General features: G+C 41.2%; 2 protein-coding genes across 2 annotated transcripts in view; both read right to left on the bottom strand.

The window, feature by feature from the left end:
* The window catches only part of LOC122420582 (zinc finger protein 11-like), a 135195-nt gene that overhangs the window by 44260 nt on the left and 68876 nt on the right, over positions 1-22059 (bottom strand).
* Positions 16244-22059, bottom strand: part of LOC122420399 (zinc finger protein 737-like) — a 494626-nt gene continuing 488810 nt past the window's right edge. Inside the window, exons 5-7 of the mRNA XM_043435532.1 lie at positions 18592-18773; positions 16822-17967; positions 16244-16737 (exon numbers count right to left, since the gene is read on the bottom strand). Coding sequence (XP_043291467.1) covers positions 16255-16737; positions 16822-17967; positions 18592-18773 — 1811 coding nt within the window. The 3' untranslated portion in view covers positions 16244-16254. The remainder of the gene's footprint in view (positions 16738-16821; positions 17968-18591; positions 18774-22059) is intronic.

Below are 22059 nucleotides of genomic sequence, written 5' to 3'. Positions count from 1 at the left end.
AAAAACATCACCAGCATAACGAGTCATCATGAAGCCTTTCTTTCTAAACTCACAGTTACTCATTTTCCCCTAGAAAGCAGAGATCTGGAACTACTGTGGGAAGCAGAAAATTTCAGAAGACATTCTAGAAATGAAGGAACCAAAACCTAGTGGGTAGGTGAGTGATTCTGGAAGGCAGGTATCCTCACCCAAGGAGGCCAGGTTCACGTAGTTCTCTAACATCACATCCATGTACAATTCCCGCTGACCGAGGTCCAGGCATTCCCACTCCTCTTGAGTGAAGTCTATGGACACATCCCAGAATGTCAGCCGTCCCTGAAATACAAAGTACAGAGGCCATGGGGCCGTGGGAAGACTTCCTTATGTGACCCAAGATGAAAACAGCAAGTTTAGAGACATGGTCGTGATTTAGTGGCTTGGCTGGCATTACAAAATATATTTTTTACACAGTAATCTTTCTACCCAATTTCTAATGTGAAGAAAAGAGGATAAGTTATGATCCACAAGCCATTAGAGAAACTATTCTCATCTAAAGAGAAATTATAAAATCATCAGGGCAACATTAGCATATTTATTTTTCAGTGTTCTACTCCTGTGACATAGGATAAATTGTTCATTAAAGAAACAGGAAAAAATTATTTTAAAGTGTATTCTGAGCCAAGAGTTCTGAAGTGGGGCCAAAGTGCCACATTTTTAGCAAGGTTACTTGAGTTAGTAATGTTGAAAATTCTGTTCCATGAATGACGATTTTGAACCGTAATGAAATAGAATAGTAAGGTAAGAATTCATACTTAAGTTGGAACTGTAATTGTGTGAGGCTGTCACGGCTAACGCCATGGCAGGCAGCCTAGATTAGGAGTAGACCTGGTTTCCCAGGGTAACATAATAATCAGGCCTCCTAGAGCCAGCCAATCAACATATGCCTAGCCAGAGAAAAGGGAACCTATCAGGGGAAAACTGAAAGCCCCACGTTGGGCCAACAAAAATTACCTTGCAAACCCACTGTGTAACCAATCCGATTGTGCCAACTACCTGCTGCTTATTTTGACCTAATAAATACCCGAGAGAACTGGGGCTTGGGGCCTTTCGTCCTCACACACCTGGTGAGGGCGGGAGGCCCTGGCTCGAGTCAGTAATAAATTCCCCTATTGCGAGTTGCATTGTTTCGAGGAGTCTTCTTTCCCGACCGGGGACTCGGACTACGGGCAGAACAATTGTTTTACAGATTTTAATGGGTCTAATACGATAGTCTGGAAGCCTTCCCAAGTGGCAGTCATCCACTGAATTTGCAGGACTGGGGGGAGCTTGGTCCTTTCCACCCGTGAGAAATAGGAGTACTCAGAAGGGCATTCTTGAGGATGTTCAGGAGTGGGGGAAGCTTTGTTCCCTGCCCACCTGAGAGATATGGTTAGTTAGAAATAATGAATATCAGTAATGTTGCTCTTATACATTTTGACAAATATTAACAAACAGTCATTCAATGGCAGAGCTTAAACTTTACTTCAGCTTATGTACTTCAGATTTGAACTAATAAAACACAGATTCACAGAGACAATGCTAAGAAAAGGTGATAGAAGTTTCTGTAACTGTAAAGAATACTAAAGCCAAGAAAAGGTTTAGTCACTCAGGCATGTCCAATTTTTTGTGACCCCATGGACTCTAACTTGCCAGGTTCCTCTGTCCAAGAAATTCCCAAGCAGGAATACTGGGGTGGGTAGTCATTCTGATGCTGGGAAAGATTGAGTACAGGGGAAGGGAGTGGCAGAAGATGAGATGGTTGAATAGCATTATAGACTCAGTGGATATGAATGTGAGCAAACTCTGGGAGTTAAAGAAGGCTAGGGAAGCCTGGCTTGCTGCATTCCACGGGATCGCAAAGAGTTGGACATCACTTAGCGACTGAACAACAAGGAGACAGGTTACATCAAGAAAGAAGGTTACTTTCCCCTGGAAAGTAGGGATCTTAACCTCTACTGGACAAAGCAGAAAATTACAGGAGACATTCTAGAATGAATGAACCAAAACCCTGAGAATATATAAGGGATTCTGGAAGCAAGTTATCCTCACCCAAGCAGGCCAGATTCCCGTAGTTCTCTAACATCACGTCCCGGTACAATTCCCGCTGACCGAGGTCCAGGCATTCCCACTCCTCTTGAGTGAAATTTATGGTCACATCCTGGAATGTCAGCAGCCCCTGAAATATAAAGGACATGAACCACATGAACCTGGGAAGACTATCTAATGTGACCCAAGATGAAACCAGCCAGAGAAATGGTTTTGATGTAGGAGAATGTCTGGTGTTACACAAGAATATAATTTTTATACTGCCGTATTTTCCACTGTATTTCTCACCCCAGGGAAGGGAATGAGATATGATCTACAGACCACTGTAGAAACTATTCTGATGGAAGAGGAATTATAAAACAATCCATCAACACTGACTTATCTATTTTTGAAAGTTGAACTCGTGTGGCACAGGATTAACTGTCTATCAAGGAAAGCATGTTAGTCACTCAGTCATGTCTGATTCTTTCCAACCCCATGGACTGTAGCATGCCAGGCTTCTCTGTCCATGGGATTTTTCAGGCAAGAATACTGGAGTGAGTTGCCATTTCCTTCTCCAGGGGAATCTTCCCCACCAAGGAATCGGACCCGGGTCTCCCACATTGAAGGCAGATTCTTCACCATCTGAGCTACCAGGGAAGCCCCCCATCAAGGAAACAGGAAACATTTTTAAAAAGCATGATGCTCTGATCTAAGAGTTCTGCAGTGGGGCCAATGTGTCGCATTTTTAACAAGCTTATTTTAACTAGTAATCTTGAAAATTCTGATACATGAATGACCGTTCTGAATAGCAAAGAGGTAGACCACTAAGGTAAGAATTTACACTTAACTTTGAATTTTAAGTGTTTTACAAAATTGACAGGTCTGATAGAATACTACCGATAGCATCAATAATCCTTTGAACTACTTAATATATACTATATGCCTTTCTAAAAGTTTTTACAGGGTCTTGAATGCATCACATAGATAATATAAAATAAAAAACATTATTGTTCCACCGTTTTGCAAATATTTTGTCAAACATTCATTAAATGACAGATCTTGAATTTGCTTCAGTTTATGTGAACTAAAATTTAACTAGTAAAACACAAATACACAGAGACAACACTAAAGAAAGTGTATAGTTTTTCTAGGGTCTTCCCTGGTAGTCTTAGCTCCCAAGTCAGGGAGCTGGGTTCAGTCCCTTGTTAGAGAACTAGATGCCACACCCACAGCTAAAGTTTGCCTGCTGCAACAAAGTCTCCCACATGGCTCCAAGATTCTGTAGGCTACAACCAAGACACAACTCAGCCAAACATAAATACGTGTATTTTTTTTTAAAGAACTTTATATAACTGGGGAGAATACCAAAACAAAACAAAAAAAATATGTAACATTTTCATGCAAAGAGACATATATTTAATTGACTATATACTTACTAACACTATTAAAGAAAAGCTAACATTCAGAAAACTAAGATGACAGCATCCGGCCCCATCACTTCATGGCAAATAGATGGGGAAAGAGTGGAAACACTGGCTGACTTTCTTTTTGGGGGCTCCAAAATCACTGCAGATGGTGACTGCAGCCACGAAATTAAAAGATGCTTACTCCTTGGAAGGAAAGTTATGACCAACCTAGACAGCACACTAAGAACCAGAAACATTACTCTGTCCACAAAGGTCCATCTAGGCAAGGCTATGGTTTTTCCACTAGTCATGTATGGATGTGAGAGTTAGACTATAAAGAAAGTTAAGCACAGAAGAATTGATGGTTTTGAACTGTAGTGTTGGAGAAGACTCTTGAGAGTCCCTTGGACTGCAAGGAGATGCAATCAGTCCATCCTCAAGGAAATCAGTCTGGATGTTCATTGGAAGGACGGATGTTCAAGCTGAAACTCCAATATTTTGGCCATCTGATGCGAAAAGACCCTGATGCTGGGAAAGATTGAAGGGAGGAGGAGAAGGGGACGACAGAGGATGAGATGGTTAGATGGCATCACTGACTCAATGGACATGAGTTTGGGTAAACTCCAGGAGTTGGTGATGTACAGGGAGACCTGGAATGCTGCGGTTCATGGGGTCGCAAAGAGTCAGACACGAATGAGCGACGGAACTGAACTGATTCATGTTGAGTTCAGTTCAGCAGAGTTCATTCATATTTATGTCAATAAAATCAATATTCATGTCAATAAAATCAGTTCATGTTCAGTTCACTTCAGGCTTTCCTATTCATGTCAATGAAATCAAGATTCTTTTTAATGGGTTAAAATATATACATCTACTTGTGGATGATATTCTTTGTATATTTTAAATACACTAGGGTGCAAACATATACAATGGTATAAGATAAATTAGAGCTCTTGGTTATGAAACTTTTATTTCTTGAAAACCTGTATCGTTTTGTTGAGCTGTATCTTAGAAATTCAACACAGGTGAAAACAGATTAGCACCAATAGAATTGTTGCAAATATTTTGATAAAGAAGTGCAAAAATGTATCTATGGTGAAACAGATGACCAGCCCAGGTGGGATGCATGAGACAAGTGCTCGGGCCTGGTGCACTGGGAAGACCCAGAGGAATCGGGTGGAGAGGGAGGTGGGAGGGGGGATCGGGATGGGGAATACGTGTAAATCTATGGCTGATTCATATCAATGTATGACAAAACCCACTGAAATGTTGTGAAGTAATTAGCCTCCAACTAATAATAAAAAAAATAAATAAATAGATGGCAAAAAACAAAAAAAGTGCAAAAATGTGAGTAGGAAGACTATGTCTATGATATGAGCGAGGAGTGTACTGGAAACATCACACTTGGGCTTGAGTGATGAAAACTCCCACTCCCAAAACCCAGTTTCTATCATCAACACAGTGAGTGTTCATTTTCCAAAGCAAAGAGAAACCAAGATGTGGAGTTTCTCCATTAACTGTGAGGGTTTTCACATGTTCCTCATTCCATTTTTCCACAGCCTTGTCTAAAGACAGAGGGGAAAAAAATGAACTCTATAGCCTGATAATCTCAGAGAAATCACCAGAGCCAGTGGACATCATCTGTCATGGTGTAAATGGATCACACGGAAGATGCACTATCAGAACCTGGGCATGTCAGAAAAAACAAGGAAATTCTAACTTGAACCTAACATAAAAAATATCAGTTTTATGCAAAATTCATTTCATATATACTTCCTCTGTTTTGTATCCTAACAATGTTGTCACGCGACTGTTGGTTCTTCGGTTCTTTGTCTCGTCACAACAAAAATTTGGAGTGACGGCGGACATTAAAGCCCCTTGGCGGGCCACGGCTCTCGGAGGACAGACCGTGTTATAGCTCTTAAATAAATCAGTGTTACAGCTCTATTTATTTAGATAATAGCCGGAAAATCCATCTTCGAGTTGTGAGGACATGTCGATTCCCAAGACACAAAGAGAAGATCGCCCCATCTTGCGGGGGGGAGAGAGAGAGAAGAAGGAAGAGGGCTTTGACTCCTCTTTTTATATGTTTCTCTGCCCCTGGGCCTCTGTTATGTAAATCGGGCCTAGGCAGGAGCGTTGTTTGTTTTACATGAGGTTCTCACTCTGGTCGTCGGACCTTCCTTTGTTCTATTTTCGCGGACTTTCCCTTCCAGGTGGACGGTGGACGGACAGGCAGTGTGTTTTTCTTAATAACTCTCTCTTGAGAGACTTCATACTCAAGATGCTTTTTGGGAATTGGGGCGGAGGTCTCTTTCTTCTGTAATTTATTCCTGCTGTGCCTGGGCGTAGGCCTGCCTAGCAGAGCAGAAGTCTCTCTCTACCTGATCTAAGTTGGGGTGTTTTATATCTGAAACCAGCTTGTACTCTTATAATAACTGCAACTTAGTTTGAAACTGTTGGCGCCTCTTAGAGATAAAATAGACAGGGGCCAAACAGGAGACCTAACAGGATGGTCATCACTGGTCCCCAGAAACAGGAGGCACCGCTGGGATGATTGGCTGGTGGTCAAGCAACACAGCTGTGTTCTAGGAATCTTGTGTTTAGTCTGAAGTTACCATCTTTCACCTGGATGGGCTCCAGTTCTGTAGAAGAACTCAAAGACATTGTTATACATATTTCTTTGAGTAGGAACCAGGACCCGTCTCAAGGCTGTACCACCATTTGACTGTTTCCCCTCTGTTTTTGTATTTTTTTCCTTTCTTGATTAGCAATTGTTTGAATCTACCCTTTGGAACTCAGGGAAGGTGAAGGAGGCTGAATAAAGCCTATATTTTACAGTACAGCAGATCTGTACTCCAGAGTTGCCACCCCACAGAGTCCTGCTCAGTTTTAATTTAGGGAACAGGGCAACTATGACTGTGATATTTGTCAAAACGGGGCTCAAGTCTTAGACCTGAGCCTTGTATGATTAAAATCTCAATCCCTTGGTCTGCCATTTTGTTGTAACATACCCAGTTAGTAGTAGCTGGAGAAGGGATAACTGGAGTTTTAATAGACAAAATATTTTTTTTTTTTTAGAAGAATAGGCCTGAAACCCAGTCTGGACCTGGCACTTCGGGGAGACTTTTAGCCAGGTGGCCAGTTGCTTAGTTTTATAAAAAGTAAGGTAGAAGTTACTAGCTTCTAGCAGACATTGTTTTGAGAATGGTGGCATTTAAGCCTGACACGACTCAGAAAACTCAAGTGTTTAGCAATACAATGTCTAATCTGAAATTGCACTCATAGTAACACCTGGTTATTTCCCAGGATGTCTAAACCATCGCTGAGTACTCTATTTTGACTTTTAATTGTAAAATTTTTTAATAGCCAAAGCAGATGGCACCATTAATGATGTCAGTGTTTCTCTAGGTATGAGAAGATGCAAGAATTGGGACTCCATAAATTCTCTTGAAAAGATCTAACTATCTGAAGGCCTGTTCTGCCAGTTTTTTCCAGAGCATCGAGTGTCTCATTCTTGATCTTCACCCTGAACTCCTTTCAGGGCCGTTGAAAGTCAGCAGTTGCAGTGGCCATGATATAATCGCTGTAGCTGTAGATGGCAAGTGTCAATCTTCAGTTGGCAGAGCCCCTTTTTGTTCATAAACTTGACCACGACTTTGAGGGGGGCATTTCATGACCATTTTATCCCATGGTGCTGAGAATGTCTATTCTCAGGTTTGGCAAAGATTTTGTTGACTGGCCACTCAATGTGCTGTTACTGGACAAGGCCATAAAACAGTATCTAAAATTCTCTGGACCACCTGTCTTACTAGCCTCTTGGTCCAGGAAAACATTCCCTCTTGTTGTTTTTTTCTCATATCTAGAGTTACACTGCCATCATTTTTGATCTCATAGGGAACTATATATTATGTTATCAGAGGCCTCAGTCACACATTTGGCACTGTAAGAAATGGCAATTTTGTAAAACAGGTGAAATACAGAGAACATAGCCAGCAGTACTAGCAAAGTCACGAGTAAGATGTACGAGCTTCTATTAGATGTAGCCCAGTATATCTCAGGTCATCTGACTTAGTCTACTCTGCACGAACATTTATCTTTCAGAGAAATTATACATTAGCACCACCATCTATAAGGCACACAGCCCAGTTTTCTAGTGTTACTAGACTGATTATTTTTAGTATGATTTAATTGTTTTTAACACAGAGGAGACTTTAAACCGAAATTACCATAGCCTGGTGTTATCTATATAAATTTATCTTATAATTGTGGGAGATATTTTCTTTTGCTTAAACTTTTTTTTTTTTTTTTGCTCTGATTGAGCTTGAGGAATAGAAAAAGGCTCAAATTTATGGCCAGAGTCAGAGTAGGCATTATTAATTGGCCTGGTGAGGGGATCTCATCTAGTAATATCACAGTGACCTGAATATGACTATAATTTTTTCAAGTTAATTTTTTCAGGGTCAACCAGTTAGAGTCTTGTAGTAGAGAAATTTACCAAAGTAACCCAGAACTAGATACAGGTGATTGGCCACAAACCCAACAATTGGATTGATTTTTAAAACTGGCATAGAATCAGGCCTATGATAGAAAAGCATTTGATTTATACACAAAGGTCTAAGAAGTCAAAAGAACACTATAAACGATCATATGAATCAGGTCCAGCATCTTGGACAAACTGTCTACCTCTGATGTCGTTGTCTTTTCATTCTGGTGTACTGTAGTATTTCCTGTTTGAGCATCATTTTAAGGTGAGATCAGGTCAGCTGTCTTTTCTATAGACCAGTCCAGTGTAGGGGCCTCTGGAAGTGGGAATTAATCTAAGAGTTAATTTCTCTTTAGTTTTATTGTGCATGAGCTAATTAAGAGTAGCTGATAAAAAGTCCTCTTATCCAGGTTGGAGACTGTCTCTTAAATTGTCTTTTTTCAGTCCTGCTTGCAGGTCATCAGGCATCTGATCGTCATCCAAAGATAGATTACTGAGATAAGCTTCAGAAACAAACTTTTACATTAATATCACATAACAGAATTGATCATAGACTTTTTATTTTGCTGAAACACTTGTAGGATCTCAGACTGAACTTTTAATATAAAACAGGGCTGGGAAACTCACACCAAAGGCTTGTCACAGATTTTGCCTAACAAATCTAGGTGAACTCTTTTTTTTTTTTTTTTTTAATTTAACCAACCAAATAAACAGTTTAATATCTCTCTTTGGGATGTTTCAGGGGCCCTCTGAAACACCCCAAAGCTAGCTAGATGTCAAGGGAAATTTAAAAGAATTCGATTCAGGAAGTTTTATCGAAAAGATTAATTAAAAGCTTTACCTAATTGGCTCTAACCAGTTTTTTATGACTGTCATTTATAACAAAATCTATTTATTTAACTAATTGTAATCTAATTTTAGAAAATCTTGATCATGCATAACTCTTTTTAGTATTTTTTAACACTTTTTTTTTTTACTGAAAGCATACTTCTTGCTTTCTTTTAGCAACCAAGAGCTAACTTTTATATTAGCATTTTATAGATTGGTGAGCATAAATGCCAGTGATAATTTTTAAAACCCTTGTTTTCTTAAAACATTTTAGGATGGCATCAAACATTATTCATTTATAGTCCCAAATCTCTTTAGTTTTTCTGTAAAAGGAAATCAGTGTTTAGTAGTAAATGTTTCAAAATCTTATTTCATTTGGCAATGACCTAATTATTTAATAGACTTTCAATACTTAGTTTAGCACAACCCTTAGAAATTCAAGTTACCCTAATCTGGAGAGACTATTTTAAATAGATATTCTTAAAGAATAATTATTTTTAATAGAGTTTATATACAAACTCATACCTCATTTACATTTTTTACAAGTTTTTTTTTTTACTCAAGGTAATTTCTTTGTCGACAAACTTGTAACAGGTATAATATTTAACTTATATTAAACCTAGGTACAATGAAAATATTTCACTTAATGTTAATTACTCTAAGACATGTCTGTATTAGATAGGGCAACAAACAAACAAACATTAATATCAGGTATTTAATACTGAATATCTCTCAGTTCACCTGAACCTGGAATTTATTGTTTAATTTAGAATTATTAGATTTGTAAGCGCTTACCCCCCCCCCTTTTTTAAGCCAATTAAATTGGCTTAAAATTTAAGCCATTTACAAATTAACCTAAAAATATTTTTCAGAGACAAAGACATACCAAAACATATTTAGACAGACACAGGGCAAGATCTATCTTCATTTTCTAAGTTTGGTCATAAATTAGATATTACAATATAAAATTTAAACAAATAACATTTTAAAAGGCTTTTTTTTCTTTTTTTTTTTTTCTCTCAGTCTCAGATGGTCTAAATAAGTGTTCTTGAGAGCCCTGGTCTCAAGGCACAGGGAAAGAAAATCAAGTTTTAACAAAATGGCGGCAGGTCTAAATGTTGGTCAGACAAAGCAAAATAGCTGTCACAAATCACAACACAGAACAGAGTTAAAACACACATATAAACCTGGAAGTCTTCATCAGACACTCCCTTAAATACAAGAATACAGTCTCTCAGAAAACCTTCTACAGAGACACAAAACTTCAGATGTCTTCAAAGATTTTAAAAGGAGGAAAAAAAGCCAGGTTGAAAGAAGAAGGAGGAGGAGGAGGGAAAGAGGGGCAAAAGGGGTGGACTTAAGACGTCTCCTGCCACCTCCAGACACCCAGGCATTAAGGGACTTTTCCCTGGGCTTCCAGAAAAGGGAGGACTGGAACTCGGCCCTGCCAGAAACCAGATCAGAAAATTCGAGTTCTCTGCCCAGAGGAGGTGATCAGTCTCCAACCCTCAACTCAAGCTGAGGCCCTTCGACCAGATTCCTGCATCCAGGACCGGGGGACTAGAAAAACGGGAAGGATAGGAATGGCTAAGGAGAGGAAAGAGAGAGGGAAGCGGAGAGAGGTTAATGAAGTCTCTTGTTCTTTACCAGTCGGGGCACTCTGGCCAGTTGTCTGCGTCAGGAGGAGACCAGGGACAAAAGGGTCCCATTTGCGGCCGCTGGGTCTGGTCCATTGGCAGACAAGCTGGCCCCTGAGTACTCTGGACCCTGAATCCAGTTATTAAGGTAAGCGGAGAGCATCTAGTTTGGGTCTGTCCCCTCGTCAGTCAGTCACACAATGAACAAACAAGACAACACACCAGACAAATAACAGAGCGCGCAATCCCGAGAAAGAAAGTACAGAGTAGTCCCCGCACAGGTATATATATATACGGGACTACAGAGTGGGAGCTGGAAGACGTCTCCTCCGGCCCACTGCTGGAGACCATTATCGGCGCGTCCGCCTAGGTTTAATTTCCAGCTACAGACAGATACAGATTGGACCCCCTTTGATACAGATGCACCTGCTGTTATTGCTTACCGGCCGTTCGTCCTCCGAAGCGCGGGTCCTGAAGGGCTCGGGGGATCCCGGACGAGCCTCCATATGTTGTACCCGGATTGCAGAATTCCTCCAAACACGACAGGAGCCGCGCATGGATGCAAAAGCAATGAAGAACTGTATTACAAGCTGGAGCAGGGACCCTCTTCACACAATGGTGAAGGAGCCCCGAGAGAAAGCGGCGAGTCTCTTTTATCCTGTCTAGCAGGGACGGCGGGAAGGGAAGCTTAAGGGGATTGGCTAATTCCTACGGTGCGCGGGAAGGAAAACTTAGGGGGATCGGCTAGTGTATACTGTGCAGCCGGGGAAGCAGGAAGTCTTGGTGGGATGGGGGTGGGGTGAGGGACTTCTCCCGCCCTTCTCGATTGCCTAGGGGAGGAGGGTAACTCGTCTCCTTCTGATTGGCTGGTTTGACGAAGTTTTTTTCTCTTCTTCTCGGGAGGGGTTCTCGCTCAGAATTGTAATGGTATCTAAAATGGAGTTGTTTTAAATTTTTCTTTCACTTGTCTGCTCCATTTAGAGAGCTCTATTTTCCCACATCTTTAAAGTATAATGACCAAGGAAAAATTAAAGATAGAAACATATTGATCTTTCTCATATTATGTATTCTAAAAAATATTCAGTCTGCATTCACCAGTACAAACTTTGTACAAGATTTAGTTTCAGAGCAGAATTGAGAATAAAGTATAGACATTTCCCATATACCTCTTGTTCCCACATGTGGACAATCTCCCTACTTAGCTTTCCCCACCAGAGTGAGCATTTGTTACCACTGATGAATCTACATGGGCAGTAAATAGATCAACTCTCTAGTTTACCCCTGTGTTCCTCTTGTAGGAATGTGCACTCCATACCTCTAGATAAATGTTTAATAACATGTGTCCATCATGACAGTTTAACACAAATTATTTCATGGTCCTGAAAGTTCTCTAGACTTAGGATATTCATAGTCCCTCCTTTGAAACCCACAGGAATCATGGACCTTTTTAATCTCTTTTATATTTCTTACTAGATTCCCAGGTGACTGAGTGGTAAGGAATCTGCCTGCCGATGCAGGACATCCATGTGATGCGGGTTCAACCCCTGGGTCAGGAAGATCCCCTGGAAGAACAGATGGCAACCCACTCCAGTATCCTTTCCTGGGAAATCTATGGACAGAGGTGAGCCTGGCAGGCTACAGCCCCTGGAATCACAGATACTCAGACACAACTGAGCACACATATGAACATTTACCTACACCAAAAGTCATATTGTAGAAATCCTACTTTTTGTAGCATTTTCAAATGGGCTTCTTTCACTTAGTAATGAAGGAGGAAACAGACAGAGCTGGACTCCGTCTTAGGCCAGGCTGTGAGCATTAGGCTACACGCACGGTCACCCTCCCACTTGATTCTGAACTTTGCGCCCCGGTGTCTGTAGAAATGGCATACCAATGGAAAATCAGATCCCACCCCGCCCACTCATAAAAGAGCCTCAGGACTTGTACTTGGACTCTGTTGCCTAAAAGAATATGTTAATTATCTCTGTAACAGAACAAAGTAGTAAATTCCATTCTGTTTATCCGGCTATGACCACAGGCCTGTTGATAAATATCCACGGTTTATTTAGTCTTGTGACACATGAATCATGGGTTAACTTTGATCGTATCTCTCTTTTACCTTGTCCAGACTAGTTTCAAGGAATTTGGGGAGGTGGGTTTGAGCAAGTTCACGAGGGTATATACAGTTTTCACAAAAACTGTTCAGGGTCCTTGGATAAGAGGAGACTCTGCCTTGGCCCCGCCGGTGTAATAAACTGCACTCCACTATCTGCATTGTCCTTCTGAGTCAGTTTGTTTCCCAGAACACATGGTTACAACAGTAAAATGCATGGAATGATTGTCAAGGTATTTTATGCCTTGAAAGCTTAACATGGAAAAGCTTAAGAACTACCTCTGCGCCTATATTCCTGCTCAATAAATAAGCTCATCAATACCATATTTTAAATTCCATACATATCTGTTAAGACAATATTTGCACAAATATAGAGATCAGACATGGACACAGCAGGAGAAGAGGGGGACCAATTGAAAGGACCATTGACATATAAACACCACCGTGGATAAAACTTTGAAGAAGACTCTTGGGAGTCCCATGGACTAAAAGGAGATCCAACCAGTCCATCCTAAAGAAATCAGTCCTGATATTCATTGGAAGGAGTGATGTTGAAGCTGAAAGTTCAATACTTTTGCCATCTGATGTGAAGAACTGACTCATTTCAAGAGACCCTGACGCTGGGAAAGATTGAAAGGGGGAGGAAAAGGGGACGACAGAGGATGAGGTGGTTGGATGGCATCACTGACTCAATGGACATGAGTTTGAGCAAACTCCAGGAGTTGGTGATGGGTAGGGAGACCTGGCGTGCTGCACTCCATGGGGTCTCAAAGAGTCAGACGCGACTGAGCAACTGAACTGAACTGATGGTTAAAATAGGTAGCTGGTGGGAAGCTGCTGTTTACCACAGCGAGTTTAGCTTGATGCTCTGTGCTGAGGAGAGGGGTGAAACGGCGACCACGGGAGGGAGGGCCAAGAGGGAGAACACTTATGTATACTTACAGCTGACTGATGACTTCATACAGCAAAAATAGCACAATATTGTAAAGCAATTATATTCCATATATATATATATATATATATATATATATATATATATATATTTGTCCCAAAGGAAAAAAAGCTAAACAGACTGGTCACCCAGGGGTGGAGAATCCATCTGACACTGCAGGGGACAAGGGCCTCATCCCTGGTCCAGGAATACTCCACATGCTGTGGGGAGACTAAGCCTGTGCCCCACAACTGCTGAGGCTGGGCGGGGCAGCTTAATCTTCTCGATGGGCAGGAGGCAAGAGAAAGATGCTCACCACCGCTAAACAATAAGAAATGCAGAACAAAGGTACAGGGATATATCACCACATGCCAGTCAGAATAACAATGAGCAAAAAGCCCACTAATAATATCACAAACGCTGAAGGGGCTTGGAGATCAGGGAACCTCCTACATGGCTGGAGGGAATGTAAACTGGTGCAGTCATGAGGGAGGACGGTGTTGAAGTTCCTTAAAAAACATAACCTCTTGACATTTAAGGAAATGAATTCCATGAAAAGTAGACAAAACAGATTAATCAACAAATTGACAAGTTTTATAGTGTTTAGTCAATCATCTGCAATTCTGAAATGACCAGTTTTGATCTGGCATTTCTAAATTCTCTAAGTTCAATGTGTAAGAATACACATACACTCACATATTCCTTCTTGGTTTTCTCACTGCTAACATGTATACCTTCAGATATTTATATCCTGTAATCAATGTGTGTTATATAAATCATATTATGTATATATCTTCAGATATTTATATATTGCATTCAAAGTATGCCAAAGCCATGAGAAAACAGTTCCTTTAAGCCTAACAAGACACATGTGCTAAGAATGATACAGGGTAAGATTTTATAAATCTTGGTTCAGAATTTTCCCATCATGGCTGTTGATTATTCTTTTTGTGACTTTGTTAAACTTACATTTGCTTAAATGAGCCCCTGAAAAGTTTTAGCTAAAAGAAGAACAAAGGACAATTGCAGCAGGTGAGTTTATGACTCTAAGTCCTCAGAGAACTCACAGCAAGCCTTGAGGTCCCCTGAGGAAGGTCAAGGCTAGAACCAGGCAGAGAAAATTCCAGTACTTGGGGTTCAGACCTGACCCTGGGTGAACTGCTCTGGACCCCACACTCTGAGTGTGGAGGGGTCCTTTCAAACAAAGACGAGCATGATTTCGGTGAGCTCTGAGGGTGTCACTGAAGGGGGGCCTGTGGAGTAGACCCTGGGGTCCAGCAAGACTGCTGGTCCCAAGGAAGGGGTCATCTAGTGCAGGTGCTCACAGGACTGGCTGGTGTGAGTTCAAGGACCTGCAGGCTGCCTGCTCCCCAGACAGATGCTGAGGCAGCAACAGCATGGAGCAGTTCAGGGGAGCTCTCAACAGTACTCTGTATGATCCTTCTTATTAGAACCACCACGATGTCCATGTAGATAAAAATCGGAGAGGAGATACAATGTAGAAATGGTGGGAAATATATGAAGTTATGAGAGGTTTAATGGCAGTAAGGAACTAATTTCTACAGATGCCATCGCCCTGTGCTACAAATAGTTTATCATTACGTTACCTTTCCTGCAACCTTAAATAGGTGGGAGAGGTTAATGCTGGTGGTGCGTTAACCCTTCATTCATTCCACATCAATTGTAACACTGAAAAACCATTCGCTTTTATTAATTAAGGTACATTAATTTTACACAGATAGAATAAAACCTTTTACAATTGTTGTTTGATCCTTGATTAAAATACACATTACAAGCTTCTAAAAACTTTCCTGTTTCTCTGATGAAATGATCTGAGAATGTGATTATATGGTTTATAAAATGGAGGCTAATTTACCAAACATGGATGGATATTAATTATATTAATATGACTTTTCCAGAAAGAGTTTTCTATACTTACATCAGATAGAAGAGAAGGTGTCCTTACTTCAAGCCTGCCAGATAATATGCATGATTTCTCTATGTTGATGTTATAAAAATACCTTCAATTTTCATGAACTATCCTTCTTTTATGCTTAGAGAGCAAGTGACATAATTATTGAAAACTTAGAGCAAACTTCTGTCTTACTTTGAATTATTCCCTGAACACTTACATCATGGTGACCACAGAGGTGTTTGACATCAGTGACAAATACCTCCATTCAGAGGTTCAGTGTGTATATAACACGACTCTGTTCTAAATCTTATAAATTGGAGAATAAATGTAAATGATTCCCACTTAATACAGAAGGGCTTCTCTTACCATTGGGCAACAACCATCAAAAACATAAGTTTATATATAAAGTAGAAACAAATCACAGCATGTAGTAATTTGAGAGTTGAATTACATTCGTTTTGGTTCCTTAATAATCTCAAATAACGTCAACATAAGCAAGGATACATTAATAATAATTATACCTCTGCAAATATCCACCCCTTCATCTTGCGATCCATACTAACATATCAATTTTGTATGTGTTTTACTTATGGAATACTTGCTACAGTGTTTCTGCTTAGAGTAATTCAACAAAAGTGGTACTAATGACATGCTTTCTAGTATGAATTCTCTGGTATTGAGTTACTTTTGATGTTTGATTAAGCGGTTCTCTACTTTTTTTTATTTCATTCATGTATCTTTCCAAAGAAAACACTCATTTTTTCAGCATTGGATATTTAGGACCAATGTTTTTGTCACTGATTCATTTCTAGGGTTTCTCTGCAGTATGAATTCTCTGATTGTGAGTGAGGTGATGGCTGTGAGGAAATCCTTTGCCACATTCCTTACAATTCTAAAATTTCTCTGCAGCATGAACTCTCTGATGTCGAGAAAGACCTGAACTCTGGGAAAAGGCTTTGCCACATGCTGTACATTTATAAGGTCTCTCCCCAGTATGGATTCGTTGATGTTGAGTAAGAAGTGAATAATTGATAAAGGCTTTGCCACAGTCTGTACATTTAGAAGGTCTCTCCCTAGTATGGATTCGCTGATGTTTAGTTAAAGTTGAACTTTGCTTAAAAGCCTTGCCACATGCTGTACATTTATAAGGCCTCTCTCCAGTATGGATTCGCTGATGTTGAGTTAAAGTTGAAATCTCCTTAAAAGCCTTGCCACATGCTGTACATTTATAAGGTCTCTCCCCAGTATGGATTCTCAGATGTCGAGTAAGAAAATAATAACGGATAAAGGCTTTGCCACATTCTGTACATTTATAAGGTCTTTCTCCCGTATGGATTCGCTGATGTTGAGTTAAATCTGAACTCTGCTTAAAAGCCTTGCCGCATGCTGTACATTCATAAGGTCTCTCCCCAGTATGTATTCGCTGATGTCGAGTAAGAAAATAATAACGGTTAAAAGCTTTGCCACATGCTGTACATTTATAAGGTCTCTCCCCAGTATGGATTCGTTGATGTCGAGTAAGAAGTGAATAAAGGAGAAAGGCTTTGCCACATGCTGTACATTTATAAGGTCTCTCCCCAGTATGGATTCGTTGATGTCGAGTAAGAAGTGAATAAAGGAGAAAGGCTTTGCCACATTCTGTACATTTATAAGGTCTCTCCCCAGTATGGATTCGGTGATGTTCAGTTAAAGCTGAACTCTGCTTAAAAGCCTTGCCACATGCTGTACATTTATAAGGTCTCTCCCCAGTATGGATTCGCTGATGTTGAGTTAAAGTTGAACTCCGCTTAAAAGCCTTGCCACATGCTGAACATTTATAAGGTCTCTCCCCAGTATGGATTCTCTGATGTTGAGTTAAAGTTGAACTCCGCTTAAAAGCCTTGCCACATGCTGTACATTTATAAGGTCTCTCCCCAGTATGGATTCGCTGATGTTTAGTTAAAGCTGAACTTTGCTTAAAAGCCTTACCACATGATGCACATTTATAAGGTCTCTCCCCAGTATGGATTCGCTGATGTTCAGTTAAAGCTGAACTTTGCTTAAAAGCCTTGCCACATGCTGTACATTTATAAGGTCTCTCCCCAGTATGGATTCGCTGATGTTGAGTTAAAGTTGAAATCTCCTCAAAAGCCTTGCCACATGCTGTACATTTATAAGGTCTCTCCCCAGTATGAATTTGCTGATGTTGTGTAACACATGAACAGCAGATAAAGACTTTGTCACATTCTGTACATTTGTATGGTTTCTCCCCAGCATGGATTCCCAGATGTTCAGTTAAATATGAACTCTGATTAAAGGTTTGGCCACATGCTGTACATTTGAATTGTTTCCTTCCTGTATGAACTTTCCTATCTCTACTTCGATTTGGTGAGTTACTAAAGACTTTTCCACATGTATTACACTTGTGATGTTTCCGCTTACTCTGAATTATCTGCTGTTGAATAAGTTTTGAAGACTGGTTATCAACTTTACCATAATCATAACAATTATAAGTCTTCTCTCCAATATCCATACTCTTATAAGTATTAATAGTAAGATTTGAGCTTTGACAAAACATATTCCTACACTTATGATGTTTAGAATTGTTGTCTGAAAATTGATGTCCCTGTTGTTTCAGGAGATATGAGTCTTGGTCAACATTATGGCCAGTTTCATTGCATGAAGAGCTTCTCATTCCATCATGTATACTCTTGTAATTATTGGGGGTAGAGCTCCTGCTTAAGGCATTACTCATTTTGTTACACTTGGAAAGTTCTTCCACACTAATTATACGTCCATATGTATTGAACAATGATGGTTGAATAAGGTCTCTCCCATTATTATCAACATTACAGATTTTGGAACAAGGAGAAAAGAGTTGTTGGTTGAAGAACAAGAAACCCTTGTTAAAGGATCCCTCAAATTGATTGTATTGGGAATTTTCCCCCTCATGTTTAAGTTTCTGGTTTCCAGACATGTTTGAATGTATATTTAATAGACAGCTATGCTCAGAGTATAGGTTTGAATGAGTATTTGCAGTAGAGACTAGATGACTTTCCAGATTTTCTACATTTCCCTTCAGAGAACATGTATGTTTCAAGAGATGATGTGGATCTTTGCTGACAAATATCCACTTATCTGCAGATGTTGGTGGCTGAAACTGGTCATCTGAAATTGGTTTTTCCTTATTTGATTCACATCCTTGATTTCTTTTGGCGGTAATGTTTACTTTATGGGAAACTGAACCAACTTGGTTGTGTCCATCATAACATGCTCTGGGCTCTTTACATGCCCTCATATATTCCCAGTCTTTGGTTAAATGTAAATTTGCAAGGTGAAATCTTTCATATATTCCTAGCTTTGCTGTTGGGAGTAAATCTTCTAAGCCTGGCTTTTGGGACCTCAAACCCTGGGTGTCGTGAGAAGACACAGCTGAAAGATATCAAATAATAAGTTATTCTACTTACTATTGTTGTGGAATATAGTTTACAATTTACATAATTGCATAAAATTGGCATACACTTGGCTAGATTAAGCTTAAAACCGAGATAGAAGGAGTCAAGATGGCAGAGGATTCGGAAGACGTGGAGTTCATCTCTCTCCACCAAAGCATCAAGAATACATCTTGAAGTGGAAAAATTCTCACAGAGCCCTGAGGAACACGGGCAGAGGAACTTGGACACCTGAAAGGACAAGAAAGATTCCTGCTGAGCCAGGTAGGACAAGAGAGAGATGGAGGAAAGGGAAGAGGAAAAGAAGCAGGATGGGACCCGCAAAACCCTGGGGTGATCTGAAGAGAGGAGAGGTCTCCACATCCAAGGAAGCCCCTCATTGGTGGGAGTTCAGTTGGGACACAAGGGGAGCCTCGTTCTCTGTGGGAAGAGAACACGGCAACCAGCGTGCAGGACAGAGTGAGACCTGTAAGCAGGGTACTGATCCCTGCCGTGGCCACCCAGCCTGAGAGGGTGTCCTCCACTGCAGACAAGGGCTGGGTGCTGGAACGTGGCGTTCTGAGAGCAGACCCAGGTAGAGGACTGTGTTTGCCATGAGTAGACATCCTGAGGGGATGGGAGGGAGGGAGGAGCTCTGCAAATGGGATGCTTGTGGAGGAAGCCTGAACCACCAGAGAAGCAGAGCGGCGCTGTTGAGTGATGCCCGAAGGAAAGAACCTCTTTGCAGCCTCTCTGCCCCTCTGCCTGTTCCGGACTCTCCAGGCGCTAGGCATGGGTCCCAGCTAGGTGGGTGATCTCACGACCCCCACAGCTGCTTCCTCCTCCCCAGCCACCTCCCCACCAGGGTAGACTCATGGGCTCCAGGGGCACATTCAGAACACACTCCTGTGGGTGGTCCCAATGTATAGGTGATGCTGAAACCACAGCTGAGCGCCAAGACCCTGCCATTAGGCAAGAAAAGCTGAGATCTCTTCTTGCATCTGTACAAACCATGGTAATACACCCCACAATTGGCTTGGTAAACTCAGCCCCAACAGAACATCTGGATGGAAATGAAGCTCTGGCAGTCAAGACCAGTCTGGCTTTAGCCACTGTAGACTTTGTAGGCATGCACATGAGGCATTTGGGCCAGGTCACAGTCTACTTTGCCCCCATAGCACCATAGCAGGTTCAGCTCCACAATGAATGTACACCTGGGATATGATTACAGTGGATCTCTGCTGGTGACCTGGTGAAAACAACATCTGAGAGACACCAGGGTCAAGTGCCAACATACCCATGGTTCAGGTGGGGCCAAGATCAATGCCAACACAGGGTCACAGGAGAGCTGGCACAGCACATGAAAGATGACACGCAGAGCACTCTCCAAGGAGAACATCCCCAGAGGAGCAACACTCAGTGGCTTCCCTCTCAGCGGGTGTGCTCCAGTCCCACCAGATCAGAAGCACCACAGATCAGAGCAGAGCTCATTTCAGATCTGGGGCCTCTGCTCCACCAATCAGGAAGCAGACCCCGCCACAGACAGTGACAGCCACAGAGGAAAGGCGAAGCGGACTTCAAGATCCAGGCAGGCTCTGGTCACAATAGTAACAATCAACCGCCTCTCAAGGGGATAAGGGCACAAGTCTCTGGACCACCTCACCCACCAGGGAGCAGACACCAGAGCAAGAGGAACTAGGATCTGCAGCCTGCAGAACAGAGACCACAAACACAGAACATTGGACAAGATGAGGTGACAGAGGAGCATGGTGCAGAGGAGACGTCAAGATAGAAACCTACAGGAACAACGAAGCGAGGAGAAGTTGAGGAGTGTAATGATTAATTTTTGCTTGAAGTAATCAAATTAACAAACAAAACGTTTTCACAAATGCTAATGCCTACTTATTATTTAACCCACTTACCACTCATGTTGTCATCTGAGCATGTTCTAATGGAGTCTAAAATAGTAAATGATATTGAGCTAGAACTAATCAGAAAAAGATGGCATGAACGATAAAGTCCTGGGATGTTTCATAACAAAAAGATAGATTTAATAAGGTAAGAGTTCTTAACAAATCAAATGAGAAGTGAGACTTGAAAAATATGGTGAGAACACAGGGAACTCTACTCAATGCTCTGTGGTGACCTAGATGGGAAGGAAATCTCCTCAAGAAGGGAAATGTGTATATGTATCATTTATTCTTTCTGTATAGCAAAACTAACATAACATTGTAAAATAGCATTATTGGAACAGAAAAATTTCTTCTTAAAGATTTCTCTATATAATCTATAAGTTTAATAGTGATGAACAATCAGAAAAAAGCACTGTGGGACATGTTATAAACTCCCACGTCAATAATTTGTTTAAAAACTCTGTGAGTTCAATAAATATATTAAAGCATTCTAGCATTAATGAATTGGGACATATATACTTAACATATTTAATGTTAGTTCATATAAAAAAAAGAGAAACTTTCACATAAAATTCATATTTGCATTTTCTCATTTTAGTGAGGTGTCTTATGTGAAGAAGGAATTCATAGGGCCTGGACTCCATCTCAGGCCTGTCTGTGCTGATCGTGCTCGGCCACCTCTCCAGTGGACTCTGAACTCTCTGCTTAGTGCCTGTGGGAACGACAATGGAAGGATAAGACCCCCTCCGGACAGGGAAACCTTGACGATCATATCCAGTTACTCATCACCTAAGAGAAGACAGACAATAATCACCCCTGCCTCTGGACACTATCTATCAGAATGTAAGCACAGGCTTATCGGTTATTAACTGGTTGGAATGTAACCGTGGGCTTATTGATAATTAACTGTTTGAACACATAACACGTGAATGATGGGATTATTGTGATTGTATTTACCCTTTCTTTGTAAGCATCAAGGGATTGGGGTGGTGGGTTTGGACACGTACACATGGGGTATAAAAGATTTTCACAAATGCTGGTCGGGGTCCTTGGCTAAGAGGAGACTCTGCCTTGGGCCCGCTGGTGTAATAAACTGCACTCCACTATCTGCATTGTCCTTCTGAGTGAGTTTGTTTCCCTGAAAGCGTGGCTATAACATTTGGTGCATTGGGCGGGAAGCTCCTCACTTTGAGGAGACAGGTCTCATTTGATGCCACCCCGAGGCTTTGTAGCTTGAATCTCCTAGAGGGGGGAAGGCGCCTCGCCCCTCTGGAAGGATTCTGCTTTTCAACACCCGGACCTTTCACGTCATCAGGTAGTGGACTGCAGCAGGGGAACTGAGCGCTCAGGTGAGGAGGAGCCCACCCAGCAGGG

The sequence above is a fragment of the Cervus canadensis genome, chromosome 18, assembly GCF_019320065.1.
Source record: "Cervus canadensis isolate Bull #8, Minnesota chromosome 18, ASM1932006v1, whole genome shotgun sequence".
NCBI lineage: Eukaryota > Metazoa > Chordata > Mammalia > Artiodactyla > Cervidae > Cervus > Cervus canadensis.
The sequence above is the reverse complement of the archived record's forward strand: the minus strand, read 5'-3'. Positions and strand labels throughout refer to the sequence as shown.